We start from the raw sequence: 23925 nt of genomic DNA on the forward strand, positions 1-23925 counted from the left end.
AGCTCAAGGTCATCCTCAGCTACATGGTGAGTATAAGGGCAGCCTGGGCTACAATGATGCCCTGTGAAGGTTAAGAGAGAATTGAGGCAAAAGAAGGCCATAAGTGATCCTTCAAAGGATTATGGGCAGCTGCTTAACATAAAGAGAAAAATACGTACAGTGATAAAATATGAGAAGGCTATGCTGAAAACACTATCATCTCAGATACAATCACCTACAGGTCAGTTATAGCAATCATCCTGATAAAGAACAGGAAGATATTCAAAGCTATGCATGGAAATCAGAGGGACACTGTAGCACACCTGTGTCCAGCCCAAATAGCCTCAGGAAATACCTGATATCTCAAGTCTTTTCCAAGTGAAAGGATGTGAACAACAGCTGTTAAGAGTACTTGATTTAGTGTTGGTTTTAGTAAGCACACAAAACATTTTCACATGCGCACCACTCAACTTTGCTCTGATTTGCTGCCCCATTTCTGTCTGCTACCCCACCAACTTGTCAACACTCCCCCACTTTTCAGGTCCTCTGTGGATGTGTGTACGCTGTGTGTGTGTGTGTGTGTGTGTGTGTGTGTGTGTGTGTGTCCGCATATGCATGTATGTTTAGGTCAGTCATAGGAAAACTTGAAAGTTACCCTGTCCTTCCACTGAGGGTCCCAGGGACCGAACAATCCCAGGTTGTGAGGCTTGCATGCCAAGTGCAGAGCCATCTTGTCAACCCCTAACACTCATTTCTTTATAAAGCACCCAACCTCTAGGACTTTGTTATAGCAATAGAAAATGGACCAAACACTAAGAAACAAATACTCCAAAACCATTTAATTCTAGGAAGCTAATTTAATAAATAAAGAACCCCAAAGTCTTCAAAGATGCACCAAAAATGAAATGAATAATCATGAGACAATTAAGAAGAAAAAAGGGAGAAGAAATAGAGGTTGATAACCATTCTTTTCATACAGGTAAATACTGTTTTAATGACTCAATGTCACTGAAAGTTTTGACTAGGAAAGAGGAAAACAGGAGTCCACATTTGCTTTATACGGTGCGGGAAGTCAATTACCTGTCACACTGTTCAAGAATGGCTTGCTAAAACATTGAAGAAATGAAAAACTTCATCTTTGTCATAGACTGCCACTTCAGTGGAACACTCTGTGCACATGACAGGGTGATAGATTTCCTCCACGTCTGTCTCCACGGGACCTTCAGTGTTAGACCTCATCTTCTTAGCACCCCGCTTTTTCTTCCTGTTTCCTGGATTCTTGTATCTTAGAACCTCCTCTCTGTTGACAGAACAATTCATCACAAACATGGCTCTGTACTGAGTCTTGTAGGATTCATGCCTAGAAGGAGAACGAACGGAGAGTTTGGATTTAATAGTAGTCACTTTAGATCACATTTGAGAACACCTACATCAATAGCCACCAAAATAAAGATGGGGATTAAATTTGAAAGAGTCAGCTAGGCGGTGGTGGTGCACACATTTAATCCCAGGACTCAGGAGGCAGAGCCAGGCGAATCTCTGTGAGTTCGAGGCCAGCCTGGTCTACAGAGTGAGTTCCAGGACAGGCACCAAAACAACACAGAGAAACCCTGTCTCGGAAAACAAAACAAAACAAAACAAAACAAACAAACAAAAAAACCTGAGTCGTTTATTTACTTATTTTGTTGAGATAGACCTACAAAAGCTAACCTAGAACTCACAATCCTCCTGTCTCAACCTCTCAAGTAATGAGAATGCAGACATGCACTGTCATTCCATGGAGAAATATATTTCTTAAATGGAATATAAGGTTGGGCATAGTGGCACATGCCTTAGATTCCAGCACTCTAAGGAGACAGAGACAGAGGGGTCTCTGAGTTCATGGCCAGCCTGATCTACACAGTTCTAGGACAACCAGGGATACATAGAGACTCTGCCTCAAAAATAAATATATGATAGATAGACAGATGGATGGATGGATGGATGGATGGATGGACGGACGGACAGGCGGACTGACTACTACATAGTGAGTTCTAGGACAACCAGGGCTACACAAAGACCCTGCCTCAAAAATAGATAGATAGATAGATAGATAGATAGATAGATAGATAGATAGATAGACAGACAGATAGACAGACAGACAGAAAATGAATGAACGAATGAACGAATGAATGAATGGAAACATATTGCTGGGCTGGGAATATAGTTCAATGGTAAAGCATGTCCAAAGTCTTGAGGTTTGATCTCCAGCACTGAAAAAATGAATTTTTTTTTAGACAGGGTCTCACTATGTTGCCCTGACTGGCCTGGAACTCCATATGTAAACCAAGCTGGTCTCATACTCACAGAGATCTGCCTGCTTCTGCCTCCTGATTACCAGGCTCAAAGGCATGTGCCACTATGCCTGGCACCAGCCCTGCAGCCTTTAAAATTTGTTTTCTCCTTTTGAGACAGGTTCTCAAATGTTTCCCTGGCTGGCCTGGAATGCTCAGAGGCCCACCTGAAAGAGACCACCGTACAGCAGGGGCTCCCTCACGGACCCCAGATCAGGCACAAACCACATAGAAACACCTATTTTCACAGAGAGATCCTTTCTTAAGTGGGGAAGAAAAGTTACAGTGGCTGCTTTCTGCCTCAGGCAGGTGTGATGTTTAAAAGGAGAGAGGTTTATGTTAGAGTGGGCTGGGATGCAGTGGTACATCTGGATTGGGCATATTAATTAGGTGAGCCAAAGGAAGCTTCTGATTGCTGGACTTCAGTACTTTGATAGCTGGTCCTTGGTAATCAGCCTCAGGAGGAGGAAGTGACCAAATAAGGGGATGGTCCTTAGGGGCTAGCTTCAGGGACGTAACCTAACAGTTTTTAGCTAGGCAGAGGAAATACAAAAGGGCAAGGCCTGCCAGAGCCACATGCTCGAATGGGCTAGTGTCCCTTCACCACCTGCCTCTGCCACCTGAGCATTTTTTTTCTATTGCTTTAAGATGGCTCAGCTGTTAAGAACACTGGCTGCTCTTCCAGAGTTCCTGGGTTCGATTCCCACCACTCACATGGCAGCTTACATCCATCTATAATTCCAGTCCCAAGGGATCTGACACCCTCTTCTGGCCTCTGTGGGCATTGCACACATACAACACACAGACTATGTACAAGCAAAACAGTACACATACAATAAAAATAAAGGGGGAAAGCCAGGCTGTGGGGACTCACGCCTACACAGAGAAACCCTGTCTCGAAAGAACAAAATAAAATTAAAAAATAAGGGGGAAGGAGCAACTTTGATCTCAGAAAAAAATAATTATTTCTAGAATAATTTTTAAATTTGTTTCTTAAACTTAGGAAGATAGCCGGGTGGTGGCGGCACATGCCTTTAGGCAGGCCGATCTTTGAGTTTGAAGCTAGCCTGGTCTACAGAGTGAGTTCCAGGACAGCCAGGACTATTTCACAGAGAAACCCTGTCTCGAAAAAACCAAAAAATAAACAAACAACTTAGGAAGACAAAAAAGTTGCTGGGAACTTGATAGATAATGTTTAATTAAGTTTTGGGGTTTTTGGTTTTTTTTTTTTAAGTTTTTGAGATAGGGTTTCTCTGTGTAACAGTCCTGGCTGTTCTGGAACTCGCTTTGTAGACCAAGCTAGCCTCAAACTCACAGAGATTTACCTGCCTCCGCCTCCTGAGTGCTGGGATTAAAGGTGTACGCCACCACCGCCCTGCTATGTTTTTTGAGGCCGGTCTTTACATAACCTGGGCTGGCCTCAGACCAGCTCTGTAACTAAGGCTGGCATCTAACTCCTGGTCCTCATGCTTTGCCTTCCAGGTCGGGGATGCAGGTGTGCACCACCATGCCAGCCCTGCATCTGTGGAGATGGGGTTTGGAGAGGTGGGCACACAGCACAGAATGTGTGTGGGCTCAGAGCCAGTTCTCTTCTCCCACGACATAGGTCTTGGAGTGGATCTCAGGTTGGGTGGTTTACCAACACCTTTATCATCTAGGCCATCTCACCAAACCTAATTTTTTTTCAAGACAAGGTCTTGCTATACGATCCAAGCTGGACTTGAACTTGATATGTAGCTGAAGTAAGCTTAGAAATCAGGCTCTTCCTCTCCTCCTTCCAAATGCTGTGGTTTTAGATGTGTGCTGCTCTATGCAGTTTGAACCAAATTCTAGAGAACTCTTACAGGAAGGAGCCAGTAAGGAACCACAGTGTATCGGAGATGAGAAAGGGCTGCCCAGAGTTTGAGGCCTGCCTGGTCTATATAGCGAGACTGTCTCCAAAACAAACAACGACAAAACACACTTCAAATCTCCATATGTGCAGAAATATTGAACTGATTCAAGTCTAAAATCAAATTGGAGGGAAACAAAATGCAAATAAGGACCATGATACCTCTCGACAGTGGCTGACATTTCAATTAAAATCAGAAACATTTAATGTTCTGTCTTGAATTATTTGAGGTTTATATTGTTTTGTTTAAAAAAATTTAGGCCCAAGAGAAGCTAGGTAACAAGGATGGCCCTAAGAGGAACACATGGATCACCCTAGGAAGGGGAAATAGATGAGATCTCCTGGGTAAACTGAGGGAGGGGGGCTGTGGAGGGAAGGGAACATGAGGGATCGGGATGGCCGAGTTGGGGGAGAGACAGAGAGGGAGAGCAATGAAAGAGATATCTGGATAGAGGGCCATTATAAGGTTAGGGAGAAACCTGGTGCCAGGGAAACACCCAGGAATCCACAAGGATGACCCCAGTTAAGACTCCTAGCAATAAGCCAAGTGATGGTGGCGCAGGCCTTTAATCCCAGCACTCGGGAGGCAGAGGCAGGCGGATCTCTGTGAGTTTGAGGCCAGCCTGGGCTACAGAGTGAGTTCCAGGAAAGGCGCAAAGCTACACAGAGAAACCCTGTCTTGAGAAAAAAAAAAGACTCCGAGCAATAGTGGAGAAGATGCATGAACTGGCCTTCCTTCCCCTTTAATCAGATTGATGACCACCCTAATTGTCATCATAGACCTTTCATCCAGTGACTGATGGAAGCTGATTCAGAGATCCACAGCCAAGCACTGGGCTGAGCTCCAGGAGTCCAGATGAAGAGAGGGAAGAGGGATTATATAAGTGGGGGTGGGGGAGGGGGTGTCAAAATCATGACAGGAAAACCCACAGACAGCTGACCTGAGCTCATGGGAGCTCACGAACTCTACTAGGGAGCCTGCATGGGACCAACCTAGGCCCTCTGCATGTGGGTGACAGCTGTGTAGCTTGGTGTGTTTACGGGGTCCCTAGCAGTGGAACCAGAACCTGTCCCTGGTACATGAGCTGGCTTTTTGGAACTTATTCCCAATGGTGGGTTGCCTCACCCAACCTTGATGCAGGGGGGAGGAGCTTGGTCCTGCCTCAACTTGATGTACCATGCTTTGTTGACTCCCATAGGAGGCCTGCCCCTTTCTGAATGGAGATGGAGGAGGAGTGATGGGGAGGGGGTAGAAGAAGGGTGGGGGAGGGGACAGGAGGAGAGGAGGAAGGAGAAGCTGTGGTTGGCATGAAATATAAAGAAAAAAAGAAAAAAGATTAGGCCAGGAGTGGTGGTGCACACTTTTAATTCCAGCACTTGGGGAGCAGAGGCAGGCAGATCTCTGAGTTCGAGGCCAGCCTGGTGTACAAAGCAAGTTCCAAAGGACAGTCAGGGATATACAACAGAGAGAGAGACCCTGTCTCAAAAAAAAAAAGATATATTGTATTTTTATGTATACAACTGTTCTGCCTGTATGTATGTACACCACATGCATGTCTGATGCTTGCAGAGGTTAGAAGAGGGTGCTGGATCCCCTGAGCTGCCCACTGGGTGCTGAGAACCAAACCTGAGTTCTTCAAGATGTGTCTATTTATTGTGTATTCAGTGTTCTGCCAGCATGTATGCCAGCATGCCAGAAGAGGGCACCAGATCTCATTATAGATAGTTGTGGGTCACCATGTTTGCCGGGAATTGAACTCAGGACCTCTGGAAGAGCAGCCAGTGCCCTTAACCTCTGAGCCCACAACAAATGTTCTTAACCAGTGAGTCATCTCTCCAGCCCATTCTTGTTTTTTGAGGCAGGTCCTCACTTTGTAGCTGAGAGTAGTCTTGATCCTATAGCAATCATCCTGTTTCAGCCAGCAAGTACTGGGATTATAGACCAGCAGAGGTCTGAATTACTATTAGTGAATAATTACACTAATAGCAGCATTTTTGTTTGTTTGGTTGGTTGGCTTTTCAAGACAGGGTTTCTTTGTATATATCTGGGTGTCCTTGAACTCATAGAACAGAGATCCACCTGCTCCACCTCCCAAATGCTGGTATTAAAGGTGTATACCCCCTCACCCAGCAAAAACTGTTATTTTTAAAAACTGACCCTTGGGCTCGATTCAATTCAGTGGCACATATATTAAAACTGAAACAATACAAAGAAAATGAGCATGCCCCTGTGCAAGGATGACATTAAAAAAAAAAAAAATTTTTTTTTTTTTTTTGAGACGTTTCTCTGTGTAGCCTTGGCTGTCCTGGAACTCGCTCTGTAGACCAGGCTGGCCTTTAACTCACAGAGCTCCTCCTGCCTCTGCCTCCCAAGTACTGGGATCAAGGGGTACACCACCCCTGCCCTGCTCTCATTCCTTTGTTTTAAGCATCTCACTACCATAGAGATGAACTTTTAGAAACCCACTCTGTTCTTTAGATTCCTGCAACTTTACCGTACGTTACAGTTACTACTTTTCTACATTTTGGTCAAATAAATGTTTATATAAACAGCAAAAAAAGTCTACTTCTGATTTAAACAAAGGCCCACCAAACTGTTTTGGTTCGAGGAAAGGTCTGTCTGAGGGTGGGGGTAAGCTCGTCTGGGTGCATGTGATATATTTACCTTTGGCAATCAAGGCACAGAGTAGTCATGCAGGCAGGGCAATTCAAAACAGCATCACTGTTCGGAACAGGCTGTTGTTTCTGATGTGGTCTCTGCAATCCAAAAGCATGATAACTAAAACAGAAAAATAAATTTGAGAAGGAAAAATACATTAATCAACCAAATCCTGGTTTCTAATGTCACTGTTCAGAAAACAGAATCAGTACTCAGAGAAATGGCTAGTTACTTTATTATTATTATTTATATTTTTGATCTATTTATTTTTCTTTATGTATATGAATGTCTTATCTGCATGTAGCTAAGTGCACTACATGCATGCCTGGTGCCCTGGGAGGTCAGAAGAAGGTATGGGATCTCCAGAAACTGAGAGCTACCATGTGGGCACTAGAAACCAAACTCAGGTCCTCTGCAAGAACAAGTGCTCTTAACCGATAAGCATCTCTCCAGCACCAGAAATGGGTAATTCTAGGGATCTGGTCTACGAGATCTGTCTAAAACATCTTGGAGAGGCAGGCCAGTATGAACTACAATGCGTAACTCGTAAAAACCAAACCTAACAACAAACCAAAACCCATAATATCAGTGTGATTGTGAGTAAATCTCAGGTGAATTCTAACAGGAAACTAACTCTTTCTCACACCTAGCCATGGTTCAAGATACTTAAGAGGCCAAAAACAAGGAAAGTCTAAGAAACTATTTTTACGTTTGTAGTCACAAACTTAAGCCAGGCACTGGTGGCCTTTTACTCCAGCACTCAGGAGGCAGAGGCAGGCAGATCTCTGAGTTCAAGGCCAGCCTGGGCTACAGTGTGAGTTCCAGGTCAGCCAGAGCTATACAGAGAAACTCTGTCCCCTGTCTGAAAAAAAACTTACGTTGGCCAGGCAAGGTGTCCCACACCTGTATTCCTAACACTAGGGAGACAACAGCAGGAGATTAAAAATTCAACCTGGACTTGTACAGTGAGCTCCAGAGCAGCCTCGGAGGGGAGGGGCAGGGCACGCTGGGGAGATGCTTGGTAAAGCACCTGATGTACAAAGTTTAAGCTAAGAGCCCAAAGCCCACATAAAGAGCAGGCACAGAGGCACCGCACAGTGCTCTCAGGGACAGCAGGATGGAGATAGGCAGATACCTGGATCTCAGCCGAGCAGAACTTTGGGTTTAGTAGAGACTGTTTCAAAAACTGAAGATAGCGGAGCTGGTAAGACAGCTTACCAGGTAAAGGTGCTTGCCACTAGCATGATGACCAGATTCAACCTGGAGAACTTACATGATGGAAACAGAGCTGACTCCCAGAAGCTGTCCTCCAACCTCCACAAGCATGCCTTGCCACGTATGCACACAGCAAGAAGAAATTTTAAAAAATAAATGTAAAGTAAAATACATTTGGAAAGCTAAGGCAGGAAGAACAAAGCTCCCAATGCCAGCCTGAGCTACACAGTAAATCCCAGGACAAACTGCTTCCTCGGCAATCCTAACCCCAAAACAAAATAAAGGAAGTTTCAGGAAGTAAACAGCAGGGGGAGCAAGAGAAAGCAGCACAGGCATATCGGATGAAGGAAAGGACACAGGGAAAGAACTGGAGCTACGGGTGTGTACAGAGATCCCACAGCAACACCAACCCTCCAGACCTGGAAAACAGACAGCCATCCCCATCTGGACTGAAGCACAGCCTCCTAAGCACCGAGTGTAGCTCAGCAGCATAGTACCTGCCTAACATAAATTCAATCTCCGGCACCACATACACACAGGCACACAAAAAGTTAAAACACAGAAATTACCATGTGATCCTGCAATGCTCCTCCTAGATTTGTAACCAAAAACACAGAAGTAGGGACTCAAACAAACATCTGTACACCAGTGTTGCCAACACTACTCATGACAGTCAAAAAGTATTTAGGACATCCTTCGGTGGACATCTGGATAAAAAAATCAAGATATACATACAATGGCACTGTTCAGCCATAAAAAGAACAGGCTACAATGCAGATGAGCCTAAAAAGCATTTTGCTCTTGGGCCTGCAAAGAGATGCAAACTTTTAATCTCAGAATTTGAGACTAAAAAACAAAATAACAAAAAACATTTGGGAGGGGCTGGAGAGATGGCTCAGTGGTTAAGAGTACCAACTGCTCTTCCAGAGGTCCAGAGGTTCTGAGTTCAATTCCCATCAACCACATGGTGGCTCACAACCACTTGTAATGAGATCTGGTGCCCTCTTCTGGCCTGTAGGGACACGTGCTGGCAGAACACTGTATACATAATTAATAAATAAATCTTTAAAAAAAAAAATTGGGGGGAGGCAGAGGTAGAAAGATCTCTGTGTACTCAAGGCCAGCCTGGTCTACATAGTGAGTTCCAAGATATCAAAAAATAAAATTAACAATTTAGATGCTAAAACCCTGTTCTCAAAATAAGCCTGGTGGTACATACTCAAAATCCTGGCATTTGGAAGGCCAAGAGTATCCCTGAGACTTCAAAGCCAGTCTGGGACAGACCCTGTCTCCACAAACAAAAAAACTTAAAAACAGTATTAACATGTCTATTAGGGAAAAGTTAGTTTTATAGTCAAGCCTATAATCCCTGCTTCTGATATAGCTGACGCAGGAGGACTGCAAGTTCCAGGCCACTGGGCTACAGAGTGACTTCAAGCCTGAACAACTTAATGAGACCTTGTTTTAAAAGGCAAAAATCCAGGGCTGGAGAGATGGCTCAGTGGTTAAGAGCACTGGCTGCTCTTCCAGAGGTCCTGAGTTCAATTCCCAACCATCACATGATAGATGGCTCACAACCATCGACAGTGGGATCTGATACCCTCTTCTGGCATAAAGGCATACATGCAGATAGAGTACTTATATACATAAAATAAATAAAATCTTTAAAAAAAAAGCAAAAAGGAGATTAAGGATAGAGATCTGTGATACTTCAAGACTTGCCCAGTATGCTCAAGAGCCTAGGTTCAAACAATTCTTAGTACCATGGAGTGATGGCAAGAGGGAAGGCCAGACATGGTGGCACATACCTATAATCCCAGCACTTACAAGGTTGAGGCAGGATTGCTGTACAGAGCAACATACATAATGAGTACCAGGCCAGCCAGGGCTGCATAGCAAGACCCTGTCTCACAAGAACAATTCTTAAATGAAGAGACTGACTATGACGGTTTGGATCCATCAATAACTCAACAATTAACTGTTGTGGTGACACAAACCTCTAACTCCAGAGGGCATCTGGAAGGTGGAGGCAGCAAGATCAGGAGTTTAAGGTCAGCCCCAACTAAGTTTTGAAGCAGCAGGGGCTACATCAGAATCTATTTTAAAAATAAATAAAACTTCAGCCAGGTAGTATTGGAGCAGACCTTTAATCCCAGGCAGAGGCAGGTGGATCTGAGTTCAAGGCCAGCCTGGTCCATAGTGGGAATTCCAGGACAGTCAGGGCTAGACAGACAAACCCTGCCTTGCAAATAAATAACTAGATAGATAAATAAACAAACAAATGAATAAATAATCAATTACCTGACTAAAATCTGCTGGTTATTTTCAAATAAACCATTCAAGTTTTTGTCCTCAAATTGTTTTTGAAAGTTTGTGTGAAAATAAATACAAATACAGTAAAATATGAAAGCAGGGAAAAAGCACTCTTTTCTAAAGATTACAGATTTAAATTCTTACCCCCTTCTCTGTGCATCAACCCAGGCTTGGTCTCTGTTGTCTTTCTCAGGGTCATACAGCAGCTCATCATTTGTTGGGATCCTGCGCTGTTTCTTCTTCTTTTTCTTGGTCACATGTGCTAATTTTTAAAAGGATGAGACCATGGATCAGAATCATGTTTAAAGTTTACAATTCTTTAATATAAAATGACTATCCTAATTCCCATACTATGTAATTATTCTATTTATATTATCTTTTAAAAGGATGCCTAAAGCCAGCAATTCCAACCCTCGGGAGGTCGAGGCAGGAGAACTGCCATGCCTGGACTATACAGTGAGTCCCAGGCCACGCTGGCAACAAAAACAAAACCCTACCCCAAAAAAACATTACATAAATTTAAATAAAATACAACTATTCTTCAAATAAGAGTTTTGCCCAATTAAGACACTAAATTAAAGAGGAGGGACACGCCTTTAATCCCAGCACTCCTGAAGCAGAGGCAGGTGAATCTTTGTGAGTTCAAGGCCAGCCTTGTCTAGAGAGTGAGTTCCAGGACAGCCAGGGATGTCGCAAATGTTGGAGCTTTACCCAGCTGGTGTGCATAAAGAGGATGATTGGCCCATGGGCCTGGGTACCAGGTGTCTAAGATGGTCCTGCACCTGGCTGTGCTGGGGGGGGAGGTCCTTTGCTCTACCCCCTGGCATTCTTTAAAAACCCTAGGGCAGAGACAGTCAGGGCCTGATGGATTAGGATCCGGGCCCTCTCGAGGCTATCCTGTGTTTTCTATCTGTTTCTCTCCCCTCTATCCTTCTAACTAATATTTCCTGCTGCTTCTACTCAAGAGTACTCTGGGGAAATGTGGGGGTGGGGGATGGCCACACACACTCAAAAAACTTAAAAAGATAGAGGAGGCCAAAAGGCTAAGTTCAAATAATGAAAATTCACAGTCTCGAAAACCCATTTAAAACTAACTGGGCATGGTGACACGTGTCTGTGATCCCAGTGCCTGGAGACAGAGGCAGTGGGATCATGAATTGCTATCAAGCCTGGCACTCTGAGTCCAATCCCTGGGCTCACTTGGTGGAAGAGAGCTGACTCTCACAGGCTGTCCTCTACAGCACACATGAGCTGCAGAATGAACTCCCATAAACACACACATATTGTTTGTTTGGGTTGGGTTTTTCAGGACAGAGTTTCTCTGTAGCCCAGGCTGGCCTCAAACTCACAGAGATCCACCTGCCTCTGCCTCCCAAGTGCTGGGACTAAAGGCAGGCACCACCATGGCCAGGCCATAAAAAATTTTTAATTAAAAAATAAAAAAGAATGCCAGAATGTGCTTTGGGCCTTGTGTAGCCTAAGCTGGCCTCAAACTCACTATTTAGCCTAAGATGATCCTAAACTTCTGAGACCCCTGCCTTCACTTCCCAAATACTAGGATTATAGGTGTGCACCCAGTTACTGGGGATCACATCTGGGGCTTTGTGTACACCAGGCAAGCAATCCTATAAACTACTCTTCATATATAAGCTCGACACAGTTCTCAAACATAAAGAATTTGAGGCCAGCCCGGGCTGCATAGTGAATTCTAGGTCACATGGGGCTACACTCTGAGACCATCTCTCAAATAAATACTAAAATCAGAACAAAAATATTTAAAACCGAAATGGTAATTCTTTTAAGGTTTATTGCTTTTTATTTTATGTATGAGTGTTTTGCCTGAATGTATACAAATATACTCCATGAATGCCTAATGCTTGCTGAGGCCAAAAAGGGCCCCCAGGTCCTCTGGAACTGGAGTTATGGACAGCTGTGAGGTGCAATATTAGTGCTGGGAACTGAACCCAGGCCCCCTACAAGAACAGGGAGTGCTCTTAACCTCTGGACCATCTCTCTAGCCCAGCGTTTCTCAACCTGTGGATTACAATCACTACTCTAGCCCCTTGACTAACATTCTTGAGGACCCAAAGTACATAAAACAAAACAAAAAAGCAGACTTCTAAAACTATGCTTTTAGGGCGAGTGTGGTCCTTTAATCCCATCACTGTGGGGTGGAGGGTAGTAGGGCAGGACAGAGGCAGCTGGACCTCTGTGAGTTGGAGGCCAGCCTAATATATGGAACAAATAGGTGGAGGTCAATATAAAAACCTAAGAGGTGGCACACGCCCCTGAAGGGAATATCTGAATTAAAGATCAGCCTAGTCTACAGAGTGAGTTCCAGGACAGGCTCCAAAACTACACAGAGAAACCCTATCTCAAAAAATCCCCCTCTCCCCCACAAAAAAAAAAAAAAGAAAATGGAGAGAAAAAAATGTTTTTTATATATATATATATATATATATATATATATATGTGTGTGTGTGTGTGTGTATGTATGTATACACACACATCCATACACATATTTATATATACACATGTATGTGTGATGTATCTAAACATGTATGCATTGATACATAAATATAATATATATGTGTATATATATATTTCCAGCCAGATGTGGTGGCACATGCCTTTAATCCAGTGGTTCTCAACCTTCCTAATACTTTGATCCTTTAATACAATTCCTCATATTGTGGTGACCCCCAACCATAAAATTATTTTCGGTGCTACTTCATAACTGTAATTTTGTTACTGTTATGAGTAATAATGTAAATAGCTGATAAGCAGGATGTATTTGCAGCTACAAAATGAACATAATTAAAGCACAGTGATTAATTACAAAAACAATATGTAATTATATATTGTGGAATATTTATTTTTAATTACAAATAAACGAAATTTTGTCTTGAAGAAAGGTGTAGCAAGGGAAACAATCTTAAAATAAGAACAGTAAACGTAAACGACATTGCTACATTTTGCGACAGTGTATATAAAAGCCAACCTCAGTGCAAAGGTTGAGACTGCTTCTTTCTCACAAGATCAGAAATTCTCAAGGCAGTCTTTGCAAGCAGAGTCTTCTGTATTTAGACTTGATAACCAGTAAGCTGGAACACCCTGTTTCACAAAGATATGGTGTTGGAAATGGAAGAAGGTACAACTCAGTCTCAGAGAAAAGAGGATATGATTGCAGACACTCCAGAATTCTTAATGGTGTCGTAGAGAAGTCAGTTCTCACGGCATGGCTGTTTAAATTCAGTGAATTCTCTTGTGCTGTCTCAGGAACACCTTCAACCCGACTGTGAATGGGCTTCTGACAGAGGCAAATGGATGTCTGGTAGATTTGGAAAATACAATGAAATTTCATGTGCTAGCATGTGCAAGTGCTCTTTCACAGAAACTATCATCCTAATCCTTCTGTCTGGTTCACTGTCATGTTCCTCAAGAAGGCAGCTTAGCTAGGCAGCATGTGAATTCTATTATCATCTTTTTTTTTTTTTTACCAAAGCTGAAGTTTTCATTTGGAATGAGCGGATCTTTTCAGATAAATCCAGGCATGCTGTATTTGTTCCTTGCAGTGATAAATTTAACTCATTCAAGATGGCAAAGATGTTGACCAAGTAAGTTGTCTTCTGCAATTCATTTTCATCGCTGAAAAGTGCTTCCAACTGTGGTCTTGCTTTCTGAGGGGGCTGGAGAGGTGGCTTAGCGGTTAAGAGCATTAGCTGCTCTTCCAGAAGTCCAGAGTTCAATTCCCAGCACCCACATGGTGGCTCACAACCATCTGTAACGTGATCTGATGCCCTCCTCTTCTGGTGTGCATGAAGACAGAGCATTCATGTACATAAAATACATAAGGAAATAAGTCTAAAAAAATTGAGTTCATCACGATGCTCAAAAACACGTTTTAAAACTTTTCGTCTGGACAACCATCACACTTTAGTGTGAACTAGCAGAGCTTTGTTGGGAGTATCCAACTGGCTGCAGTGTACAAACAGTGACTGTTTAAAGTGCTCTCACACCGACAAACTGACAGAGCTTACGACGTTTTCCATGACTTCTTGTAACGCTTGTGGCAGCACGGTCGCTGCTAATATCTGCCCGTGAATCACAGTGAGGCCCGATGACTTTGGTGCCTCACTGAGCGCCACACTGAGGTCCAGATCGACGACATCCTAGCAGAGCTGGAGCACCGTCTGTGCCACAAGCCTTTTCTCAAGAAATCTTCCGCTTTCAGAAGTGAACCAAGCGTGTCAAATACTTCACATGCAGTGGTTGTTGCTTCAAGAGGTTTGCAAAAAAGGAACTCATCTTTAATGTTGCCATCATTAATAGACCTCATGTAAACCAGTAACTGTGAACAGTTTGCAATGTCCATGGATTCATCAAGCTGGATAGTAAATAATGGAGTGGAGCAGATTTGATTTCCTGGATTACCTGATCAAGAGTATCAGCAGACATGCCATCTATTCTTCTGCAGACAGTGTCCTTATCTAAGGACACTCACTGCATTAATCATGGAACAAGCTCATCTCCATCAGAACTTCAACACTGTCTTTGGCCACGGGCAACAGTAAATCCTCAGCAATGGTGTGAGATGTCATAGCTGTGGCGAGTCTGAGTGCCACTAAATATGAAGCTTCAATGGCTGATCTACTTTGTTCATGGCACTTGCCACCAGTGTCAATTTTGGAGCCTATCCTGGATCTCGCTCTATAGACCAGGTTGGCCTCAAACTCACAGAGATCCGCCTGCCTCTGCCTCCCAAGTGCTGGGAATAAAGCCGTGTGCCACCACCACCTGGCAAGTCTGACTTTCCTGAGTCCATGGCTTTGCTTCTAAATTAGTTGGTGTCCTTACCAGCAGAGCTCAGAGGCTCGCTATCAAAATGGCATTTTTGTTTGTTCACCTTCATCGATGTTGCTAATAGAACTTCACAACAAATAACACATCATGATTTCTAAATTTCTGCTGTAATTATTGAGGTAAGACCATACTGTAAACAAATCCTCACTATAGTTTCTTAACATTTTTCTATACATAATCCATTGTCATAGGATGGTTTTCTACTGAAAACAATATATAACATTAGCTTTTATAAGACAAAAGATGATACATAGCATATTTCAGTCAATGCAGTTCATTAAAATTTCCTATGACTGGCCTGGCATAGTGGCACACACCTTTAATCCCAGCACTTGGGAAGCAGAGAAAGGTGGATCTCTGTAAGGTTAAGCCCAGCCCGGTCTACAAAGTGAGTTTCAGGACAGCTAGAGATGTTATGCAGAGAAGCCCTGTCTCAGGAGAAAAAAAAAAAAAATTCCTATGATTTACCATTCTCTGTTTTTTGTGGCTTGTTTACATACCTGTTACTATTAATAGGGGCAGTATTCACATCAACCACAGCAGAATATAAAAGACCGATCAGCAGCCAGATAAAAGTTCCCATGGTACAGATTGTTCTTCTTGCATTAGTTAATTTTACATTACCCAGTAATCACGATTCATCAAGTGTAGTTTTACCTCCAATATTGCTGCTTTCAACACATTAGCTGCTCTCTACATATGTGTGATGGGTACATTACTGCACCAAACCTGCTGGAATACACCTGTATTTGTGTGGGGTGTAAGTGAAGGGGTTGGTACTCATATGTGGTTGTATCTGCATGTGGGCAGACTACCTAAAGGCAGATAGAGGAGCAGTGTCTCAGTTCCTAAGAACACTGGAAATATGTGCTTTCTCATGGTCTTAGACAACCCCTGTGAAAGGGGTCATAACCCACATGGTGAGAACCGCTGTTGTAAATGCACACATCTGCACCCCCTGCCTCTCTTACTAACCAATTCTGCACCTCCATCAACGTACAATTTTTCTCTTTTTTTTTTCTTTTGAGACCAGTTCTTACTGTGTAGCTCTGGCTGGCCTGCCTCTGCCTCCCTGAGTGCTGGAACTAAAGATGTAGCCACCACACCTGGCTTAGTCTATAGCTCCTTAAAAATAAACTTTAAATAGAAGAGCTGGAAAGATGGCTCAGCAGTTAAGAGCACTGGCTGCTGTTCCAGAAGACCCAGGTTTGATTTCCAGCACGCACATAGTGGCTCACAAACATCTCTAACTCCAGTTCCAGGGAATCTAACACCCTCTCCAGGCCTCCAAAGGCACCAGGCATGCACATGGGGCACAGGTATACATGCAGGCCAAACATCCATTAACATAAGATTAAAAAAATAAAATAAACAAAACTCAGATGAAAAATCTAGTATCAAGTAACTGTTATGGCAGATGTTATTCATAAAATACACTGCTAAACAAAAAGGTACTCACCCGCTTTGTCTTCATCCTCAGAATCGGAATCAAAATAAATGTCATCATAGTACTTTGCTGTAACTCCTCCAACACTCCCAACTCCTGAGGAAGAGCCTACCAAACCAGAAGTGAAGTTTACTAACTAAACCACATCTGATCCCCAAGAAAACAAAAGTCTCCACATATACTCCCATCACTTCAAATAGTATTAATGTATTCACAATCTCATTTGTATGTCGATATTTTTATACCAGTGACTTATGTGGTATCTGTGTCCTATGCACATATAGGGAATTACTCCTTGATGAGTTTTCCAAATTAGGAGAAAATCATTCTTTCTCCCCAAAAATCCAATTAATGTATTCCTACCTTTTAATTCAAAATACTGTGGAGAATAGGAAAGAGATGTCTTGCTTCAAGGGGCCTCAGACAAGACGATGGACCAAGGACAAACTTCCTCTCTCCAGCTTGTGTTCTAATGCCTGTGTCCCTGACTCTCCTCTGCTTCAATTACATCTTTCAGTTCTTAAGTTATAACACATACCACCATGAAAACCAGTTCTTACCAGTCCTACTTTCACAAACCAATTTTTGGGTCAAGTAAATTATACATAAAGAGTTAAAAAAGGAATATGTTTATTACTCACTACAAAGAGACAGGAATTTGCAGTGACATGCCATTAAGTCTGCCATCAAACCCTAAAAATGTTTTGTATGCTTGTGGTTTTCTTAGTTTTTTTGAGTTGTGGTTTCTCTGTGTAGTCCTGGCTGTCCTGGAACTCACTCTGTAGCCCAGGCTGGCCTCATACTCAGAGATCCACCTGGCTCTGCCTCCCGAGTACTGGGATTAAAGGCATGTGCCACTATGCCCGGCATGTGTTAAAAAACTACAAAAGGAAATAATACAAGTACTTGCTACTAAATAATATCTTTCTAATAACACATGACACATTTCAGTCATTAGCAAAAACTCTGGCAGAGACTGTCAAGCACATTCATTCCTTCATTTAGTAAGTACTGTATTAATCAGACCTGTTCATGCAGATCTGCCACCAGCTACTCAGGAGGCAGAGGCAGAAGGTTCACGTAGGTTACAGTGAGTTCAAGGCCAGACTGAGTAACTTGGCCAGGCCCTGTCTCAAAATTTTAAGAGGCTGGGCTTTAACTTGGTGGTAGAACATTTGCCTAGCAAACACAAGACCCAGGTTTATCCCCCATCACCACCCATCATTCATATACTTCACACCATGCACGCATGCACATGTATGCACAAACACACAGTGATTCTTGAGTACCTACATGGAGAGACACAAAAGAACACAATCCATTACAGGCTATGTATGAGAACTGAGCTCAAAGCTTACCTGTCCCCATAGAGGATAGCTTATCCTCCATTGTTTTTATGGTAGAGTTTAATTCAGCTTCCATTTCCTTTTCAAATTCGTCTTCACTAGATGACTCACTTTCTCCAGTAAGACATTCCCGGATGAGTTTTCGTTTTTGGTCAGGAGTTCCATGTAAAAGCACATCCACTTCATCTTCAGAGCTAGCATACATTGAAAGCACAGGGAATATTAAATATTTTTAATTTTATTTATTTACTTATTTATTTATTTTATGTATATGAGAGCTTTATCTGCACATATGCCTTTATGCCAGAAGAGAGCATCAGATCCCACTATAGATGGTTGTGTGAGGCACCATATGGTTGCTGGGAATTGAACCCAGGACTGACCTCTGGAAGAGCAACTGCTGAACCATCTCTCCAACCCCGAATACTAAAAATATTGAAATCAGGGCTGGGATGTGGCACAGCGATAGGGCACTCATGTAGCATGTGCAAGGCCCTGGGTTTGAAGTGTAACATCACAAAACAAAACAAAATCACTTAACACTTCTATCATCTTACTGCTCAACAGCAAATACAAGATTTACAAATTTACATCTGACATGCTTATCACATTACATATAGCAATGATCATTAATAGGCAATGGATCAGCTAATCCTTCCAATTTTCAGGGGGTTTGTTCTGTTTTTTTTGTTTGTTTGTTTGTTTGTTTTTAAATTTGGTTGTTTGGTTGGGTGTTTGTTTATTTTTGGTTTTTCGAGACAAGATTCCTATATAGTCCTGCAACTCATCTGTAGACCAGGCTGGCCTCAAATCCAGAGATCCACCTGCCTCTGCCTCCTGAGTGCTGGGATTAAAGGTGTGCACCACCACTGCCTGGCTTCTTCTTTCCTGTGTGTATGTGTGTGGGGGGGTGTTTCTGCTTATGTATACCTATGCATCAACTGTGCTGCCTGGTGCCCACAGAAGCCAGAAAAGGGCATTGGATCCCCTAGAACTGGAGTTTCAGTTAGATGGTCATGAGCTGCCATGTGAGTACTGGGAATCGAACCCAGGTCCTCTAGAAGGGCAGCCAATACTCTTAAACACTGAGCCATCTTTCCATCCCTCTTTTCAACATTTGTATTATCATAATGCTTTCCAATACTTGTACCAAGTCATAATTCTATCAACTAAATAAAGCTTACTTCACAGAACTGAGAGTTTTATTTAGACAAAATATATATACAATTAATATACAGTTAACATATCAACATAAACTATAAAGCAATTAAATATTGTAATTTAAAAGACACAGTGCTCCAGAAACTGTAAAAGGAGAAAACTATGTACAATGATAAATAGTTTTTTTTTTCCTGGTGCTAGTAACTGAGCCCAAGGCTTCATGCGCACTAAGCAGCTGCTCTACCACTGAGCTATATCACTTGCCCCAAGAAACTTACATTACATTCCAAATTCTCCTAAACAATTTCTGTCAATTTATACTGCCTTCTGTGATTAGTTTCCTACCAACAGAATTATAATAGATTAAGTCAGAAATTAGGAGGAATAAAACCACAAAAATGAATTAAGTTGGGGCCAGCAAGATAGCTCATCGGCAGGTAAAGTACCTGTCACCAAGTCTGATGACAATCAATCCCTAGGACCCACATGCCCACATACACAAATTTAAGGGAAAAAAAGTTATTTAACATATTTGAATGGATTAAGTCAGGTTGGTGAGATCCTATAATCCCAGCACCTAGGAGGCCAGAGGGTGAAGAGTTCAAGAGCATCCTCAGCTACACAATGGATTTAAAGCCAGCCCTTGTCAATGTCTAAGACCTTTCTAAATACAATATGAAGAACATGCGTGATCACAAGGATGAGCTTGTAACTGAGGTGGAAGAGGGCTTGCCTGGCAGGCACAAGGCTGGGTTTGAGCACCAGCATCACACAAAACACGTGATGGTGGATGTCTGTAATCCCTGCACTTGAGAAGTGGAAGCAGGAGCATCAGACGTCACTAGTCTGGGATACATGAGATGCTGTATCAATAGTAACAGCAGATTTTTCATAAGCAGAATATTCCTGACTTCTGTTTTCTTTTTCTTTTTTTGTTTTTTGGTTGTTGTTGTTGTTGTTGTTGTTGTTGTTGTTGTTGTTGAGACAGGGTTTCTCTGTGTAGCCCTGGCTGTCCTGGAACTCGCTCTGTAGACCACGCTGGCCTTGAACTCACAGAGATCCACCTGCCTCTGCCTTTCGAGTGCTGGGACTAAAGGATATACCAACCACCACCGCCCAGCTTGACTTGTTTTTTTACTGAACAATGCTTTTCAAGGCTCCACCAGAGAGTTAATTAAAAAAAAAAAAAAAAACAAAAAAAAACACGAAATTCACTCCAGTGAATTTTGCTGATGACTATGGGTGGGTTGCTTGTCTGTTTGCCTGTTTGAGACAGGGTTTCACTGTGCAGCCTGACTGCCCTAAACTTACAGAGCCTCCCAAGTGCCAGGATTAAAAGCAAGTGCCACCACACCTGACAATGGCTAAGGTTTTAACCAGAATCTATTCCCAAGAAAATGCCTTAAATTGGTCAGCACGATATACTCATCACATCACCACCCAACTCAGGAGCCAGTTCTCTGACCACAGCATTCAAAATAGCCTTCCACAAGGTAGCTCCAACTTATCTTTCCCACCTTACTGCCCACTACTAATTACCCTCTATGTCCCTATCCAAAAAGGCCAGTACTGCTCAGGCCAGAAGACTGTTCCTATACTCTAGTCTGACCAAAATATGAAGCGCACATTATTTGCCAGGTGGTGGTGGCACACAACTTTAATCCCCACACAGGGGAGGCAGAGGCAGGCAGATCTCTGAGTTCAAGACCAGCCTGGTCTACAGAGCAAGTTCCAGGACAGCCAGAGCTACAAAGAGAAACTCTGTCTCGGAAAAAAATAAATAAATAAATAAATAAAAAATAAAAACAGCAGCAAGAGGGGAGCTAGATACAGTGGTGCACACCCTGCAGCACGTAGGAGACAGGAAGGAAAAAAAGAACTAATGTGGTGACACACAACTAAACCAGAGGCAGGAAGACTGCAGAAGTCTGAGGCCAGCATGAGATACATGAGTACCAAGAGCAGAGAGGAAGGAGAACAGCATCCTTACAGGCAGTGAACAGGATACTTGTAATACCGTGTTCTGTATCTTCACGGTTTTAGTGTTCACATCATGTCTGTTGTTATGTGTGCAAGCGCACTGAGAAGGCAGAAGACAACTTAGAGAAACTTTTGCCTTGTGGAGGAAGGATCTTTCTTGTTTCTGGCAGTATTCTACATGTTAGCTGTCCTCAAGCCTCTGATGGCATCTGTCTCCACTTGTCTCCACCTCCCATCTCACCACAGAAGTGCTGGGATTAAAGACAGAGTACTAACACATCCAGCTTTTTATATGAGTTCAGGGGCTAGAACTCAGGTCCTCAGGCTTGCACAGCAAATGCTATTACAAACTAAACCATCTTCCAGCGGGCATGCCTTAATTTTCTGCAGTGGTTCTCAACCCATGTCCATGACCCCCTTGTGAGTCACATATCAGATATCCTGCACACACATATTTACATTATGCTTTATAACAGCAAAATTATAAAGTAGCAACTGTAGCAAGAAGAATTAGTAGAATCATTGTATCTACTATTAGAATGAAATAGTTGTTTTTCATTGTATCAAAGGTAAACTTCAAAATGAATAGTTGTTTTCTAGAAGTACTGTGACCTTGAAGAAATCATTGTGGAAAACAGTGAGCGTTTGCTGCTACCTATAGAGTTGTCTTTCTAAAGGAGCTTTAGAGCCTTTGCATGACTTTGGTCACAAGATGGTCCTGGCACCTCTAGATACCTTGGATTATTGGGTACTGCAAACAGTACACAGTAAGGACTAAAGGGGCATATGTGTGATGTTTTTTTCAGAAGGACATATGATTTTAGATCAGGGGCTTCGGGATGGGGAACTTGTTTTACTCAAAAAAGAACTTCTGTATAACAATCAATAAATATATCTTTGTACAATTATTCAGGGTTCAGTTCATAGAAACTGCTCCTCCCTGATGCCAGAAAGCCTAAAATTCATCTTGGAGTGACGTTCTTTCTTTGACCAACCCACACAACACAGAGCACCCCGACAAGCAACGAAATAATTTTATGGTTGAGGGTCACCACAACATGAACAGCCATATTAAAGGGTCCCAGCATTAGGAAGGTTGAGAACCACTGTTCTAGAATCTAGGTTAATAGAGGAGTAAACAAGCCTGGTGTGTGTGTGCGCGTGTGCACGCGCACCTTTAACACCAGCACTTGGAAGCAAAGGCAAGTGGATCTCTGAATTCAAGGCCAACCTACCTGGTCTGGAGAGTGGGTTCCAGGCCAGGCAGAGCTACACAATGAGACCGTGTCTCAAAACTAAAATTTAAATTAAAAAAAAAAATGCAACATATAGATAAAAATATCCTGGGTTTAATACTCAGCAAGGTTTTTAAAAGGGGGGGAAAGATATAGATGTGTGTATGTAAAAACACTCCAAGTTCCCTCAAGTAGGATAAATATACTCTTTCCAAAAGTACCACAGAACTTCATCTATGCCTATCAGAGGTCATCTACGCTGGCCGTCGAAGATACACACTTCATTCCCCGTTATAAGATAACCCAATGGAAGACAAGAATTTTGTATTTGTCTCTATCGTAACCCAAAAATACTCGCGTTCAGTATTCCGTTATCTCTATTTGACAGTCTTCCAGATGAGTACTTCATGCTAAGGCCCGTGGCCCTCACCAGTTCCACACTCGTGTTTCCATCTGCAGATGCGAAGCCGAGAACCGACTTGCCTTCAGTCCCAAGGCTAGTGAACAAGCTCCATCTGAGGATTTACGCTCGGGGGCCCCCGTAATTCCGGAGCATCCCTCTTCCCGCACTGCTGTCCATCCTGGCTCCCCAGAGACTGAGCAGCCTCACCAGGCACCCCGAGGCTCCCACAAGCGAAGCGGACGACGCTGCGCCCAGGCGCGGCGAGCACAACGGCCCCGGCCAAGGCCGGGCGGACACGGCGGGGCAGCGGCCCACCTGCTCAGAGCCGGCTCCTCGTCGCTCGGTTCTTCCACCGCGTAGGGGTCGTAGTCATCCTGGAGCCGGTTCATGGCGGCCTAAGGGAGCCTACGGGGACCCCGGACGGTCCCGGCGTCTGTGTACTCCGTGGGTTCCTTCCCTAAAGCGTCCGGAGACTCGACTTCCGCTCGTAACCCGAGTCCTTCCGGTGCGCCTGCGCAGGCCTTCCCAAGCCGCAAAGCAGGGGCGGGACCAACTCGGCTCTTCGCGTTTACTTTTCCGCTGGAAACAGCAGTTGTCTTTTTATGGGTTTTTGTTGTTGTTGCTTTAGTTTTTGAGACGGTCTCACTGACCTGAAACTCGCCGTGTAGCCCAGGCTGCCTTCGCTCCGCCCACCTTGGCCTGCGGAGCGCTGAGATTACAGTAGTGCGCCACCGTCCAGTCTTTTTTCTTTCTTCCAAGTTGTTCTTTTGGCCTTTCTCCCCAGGTTTTTATTAGGCTTAGTGACTGTGTGCAAATAAATGACAGACCTCAGAAAAATACCATGGAAAAAAACCGATTTTCTATAAGTACTTAAGCATTACAGGGGTGAGTCTCCTAGAGCTGAATCCTGTGAGGATGAGTTCCACCCGCTGGCGGAAACGACGAGCTAGAAGTTCTTTTTTGCCCAGAGCCTGTGAGCCCCTGGGCGGCCTCGAACCTGGAAGATAGGTTTTCATCTCCCTTCTGGTTTCCAGACTTAACCTTCCATCAACAACAGGCCCCGCCCCTCCGCGTCCTCCAGCCTCAGCGGGCGGAGTCTT

The 23925-nt window shown here is 43.4% G+C and overlaps 1 protein-coding gene and 1 non-coding gene across 3 annotated transcripts; one reads left to right on the top strand and one right to left on the bottom strand.

Annotated features, from left to right (window-relative positions):
• Positions 1-816: 816 nt before the first annotated feature.
• Positions 817-23864, bottom strand: LOC118595849 (E2F associated phosphoprotein). 2 transcript variants are annotated; one of them, XM_036206668.1, is made up of 6 exons: positions 23141-23862; positions 18059-18240; positions 16713-16808; positions 10535-10652; positions 6869-6982; positions 817-1339 (listed from the first exon to the last, which is right to left on the bottom strand). In XM_036206668.1, the coding sequence occupies exons 1-6, from the start codon at positions 23212-23214 to the stop codon at positions 1072-1074; spliced, it is 852 nt and encodes a 283-aa protein (XP_036062561.1). In that variant the 5' UTR covers positions 23215-23862; the 3' UTR covers positions 817-1071. The 2 variants fall into 2 exon arrangements, with proteins under 2 accessions (XP_036062561.1, XP_036062562.1); XM_036206669.1 differs by having other exon boundaries at positions 1278-1339; positions 6869-6960; positions 23141-23864.
• On the top strand, positions 6366-6476 carry LOC118595872. The gene has a single exon (XR_004946572.1). It is a non-coding gene; the product is annotated as a U6 spliceosomal RNA (small nuclear RNA).
• Positions 23865-23925: the final 61 nt, after the last annotated feature.

Source organism: Onychomys torridus, chromosome 14 (assembly GCF_903995425.1).
Source record: "Onychomys torridus chromosome 14, mOncTor1.1, whole genome shotgun sequence".
NCBI lineage: Eukaryota > Metazoa > Chordata > Mammalia > Rodentia > Cricetidae > Onychomys > Onychomys torridus.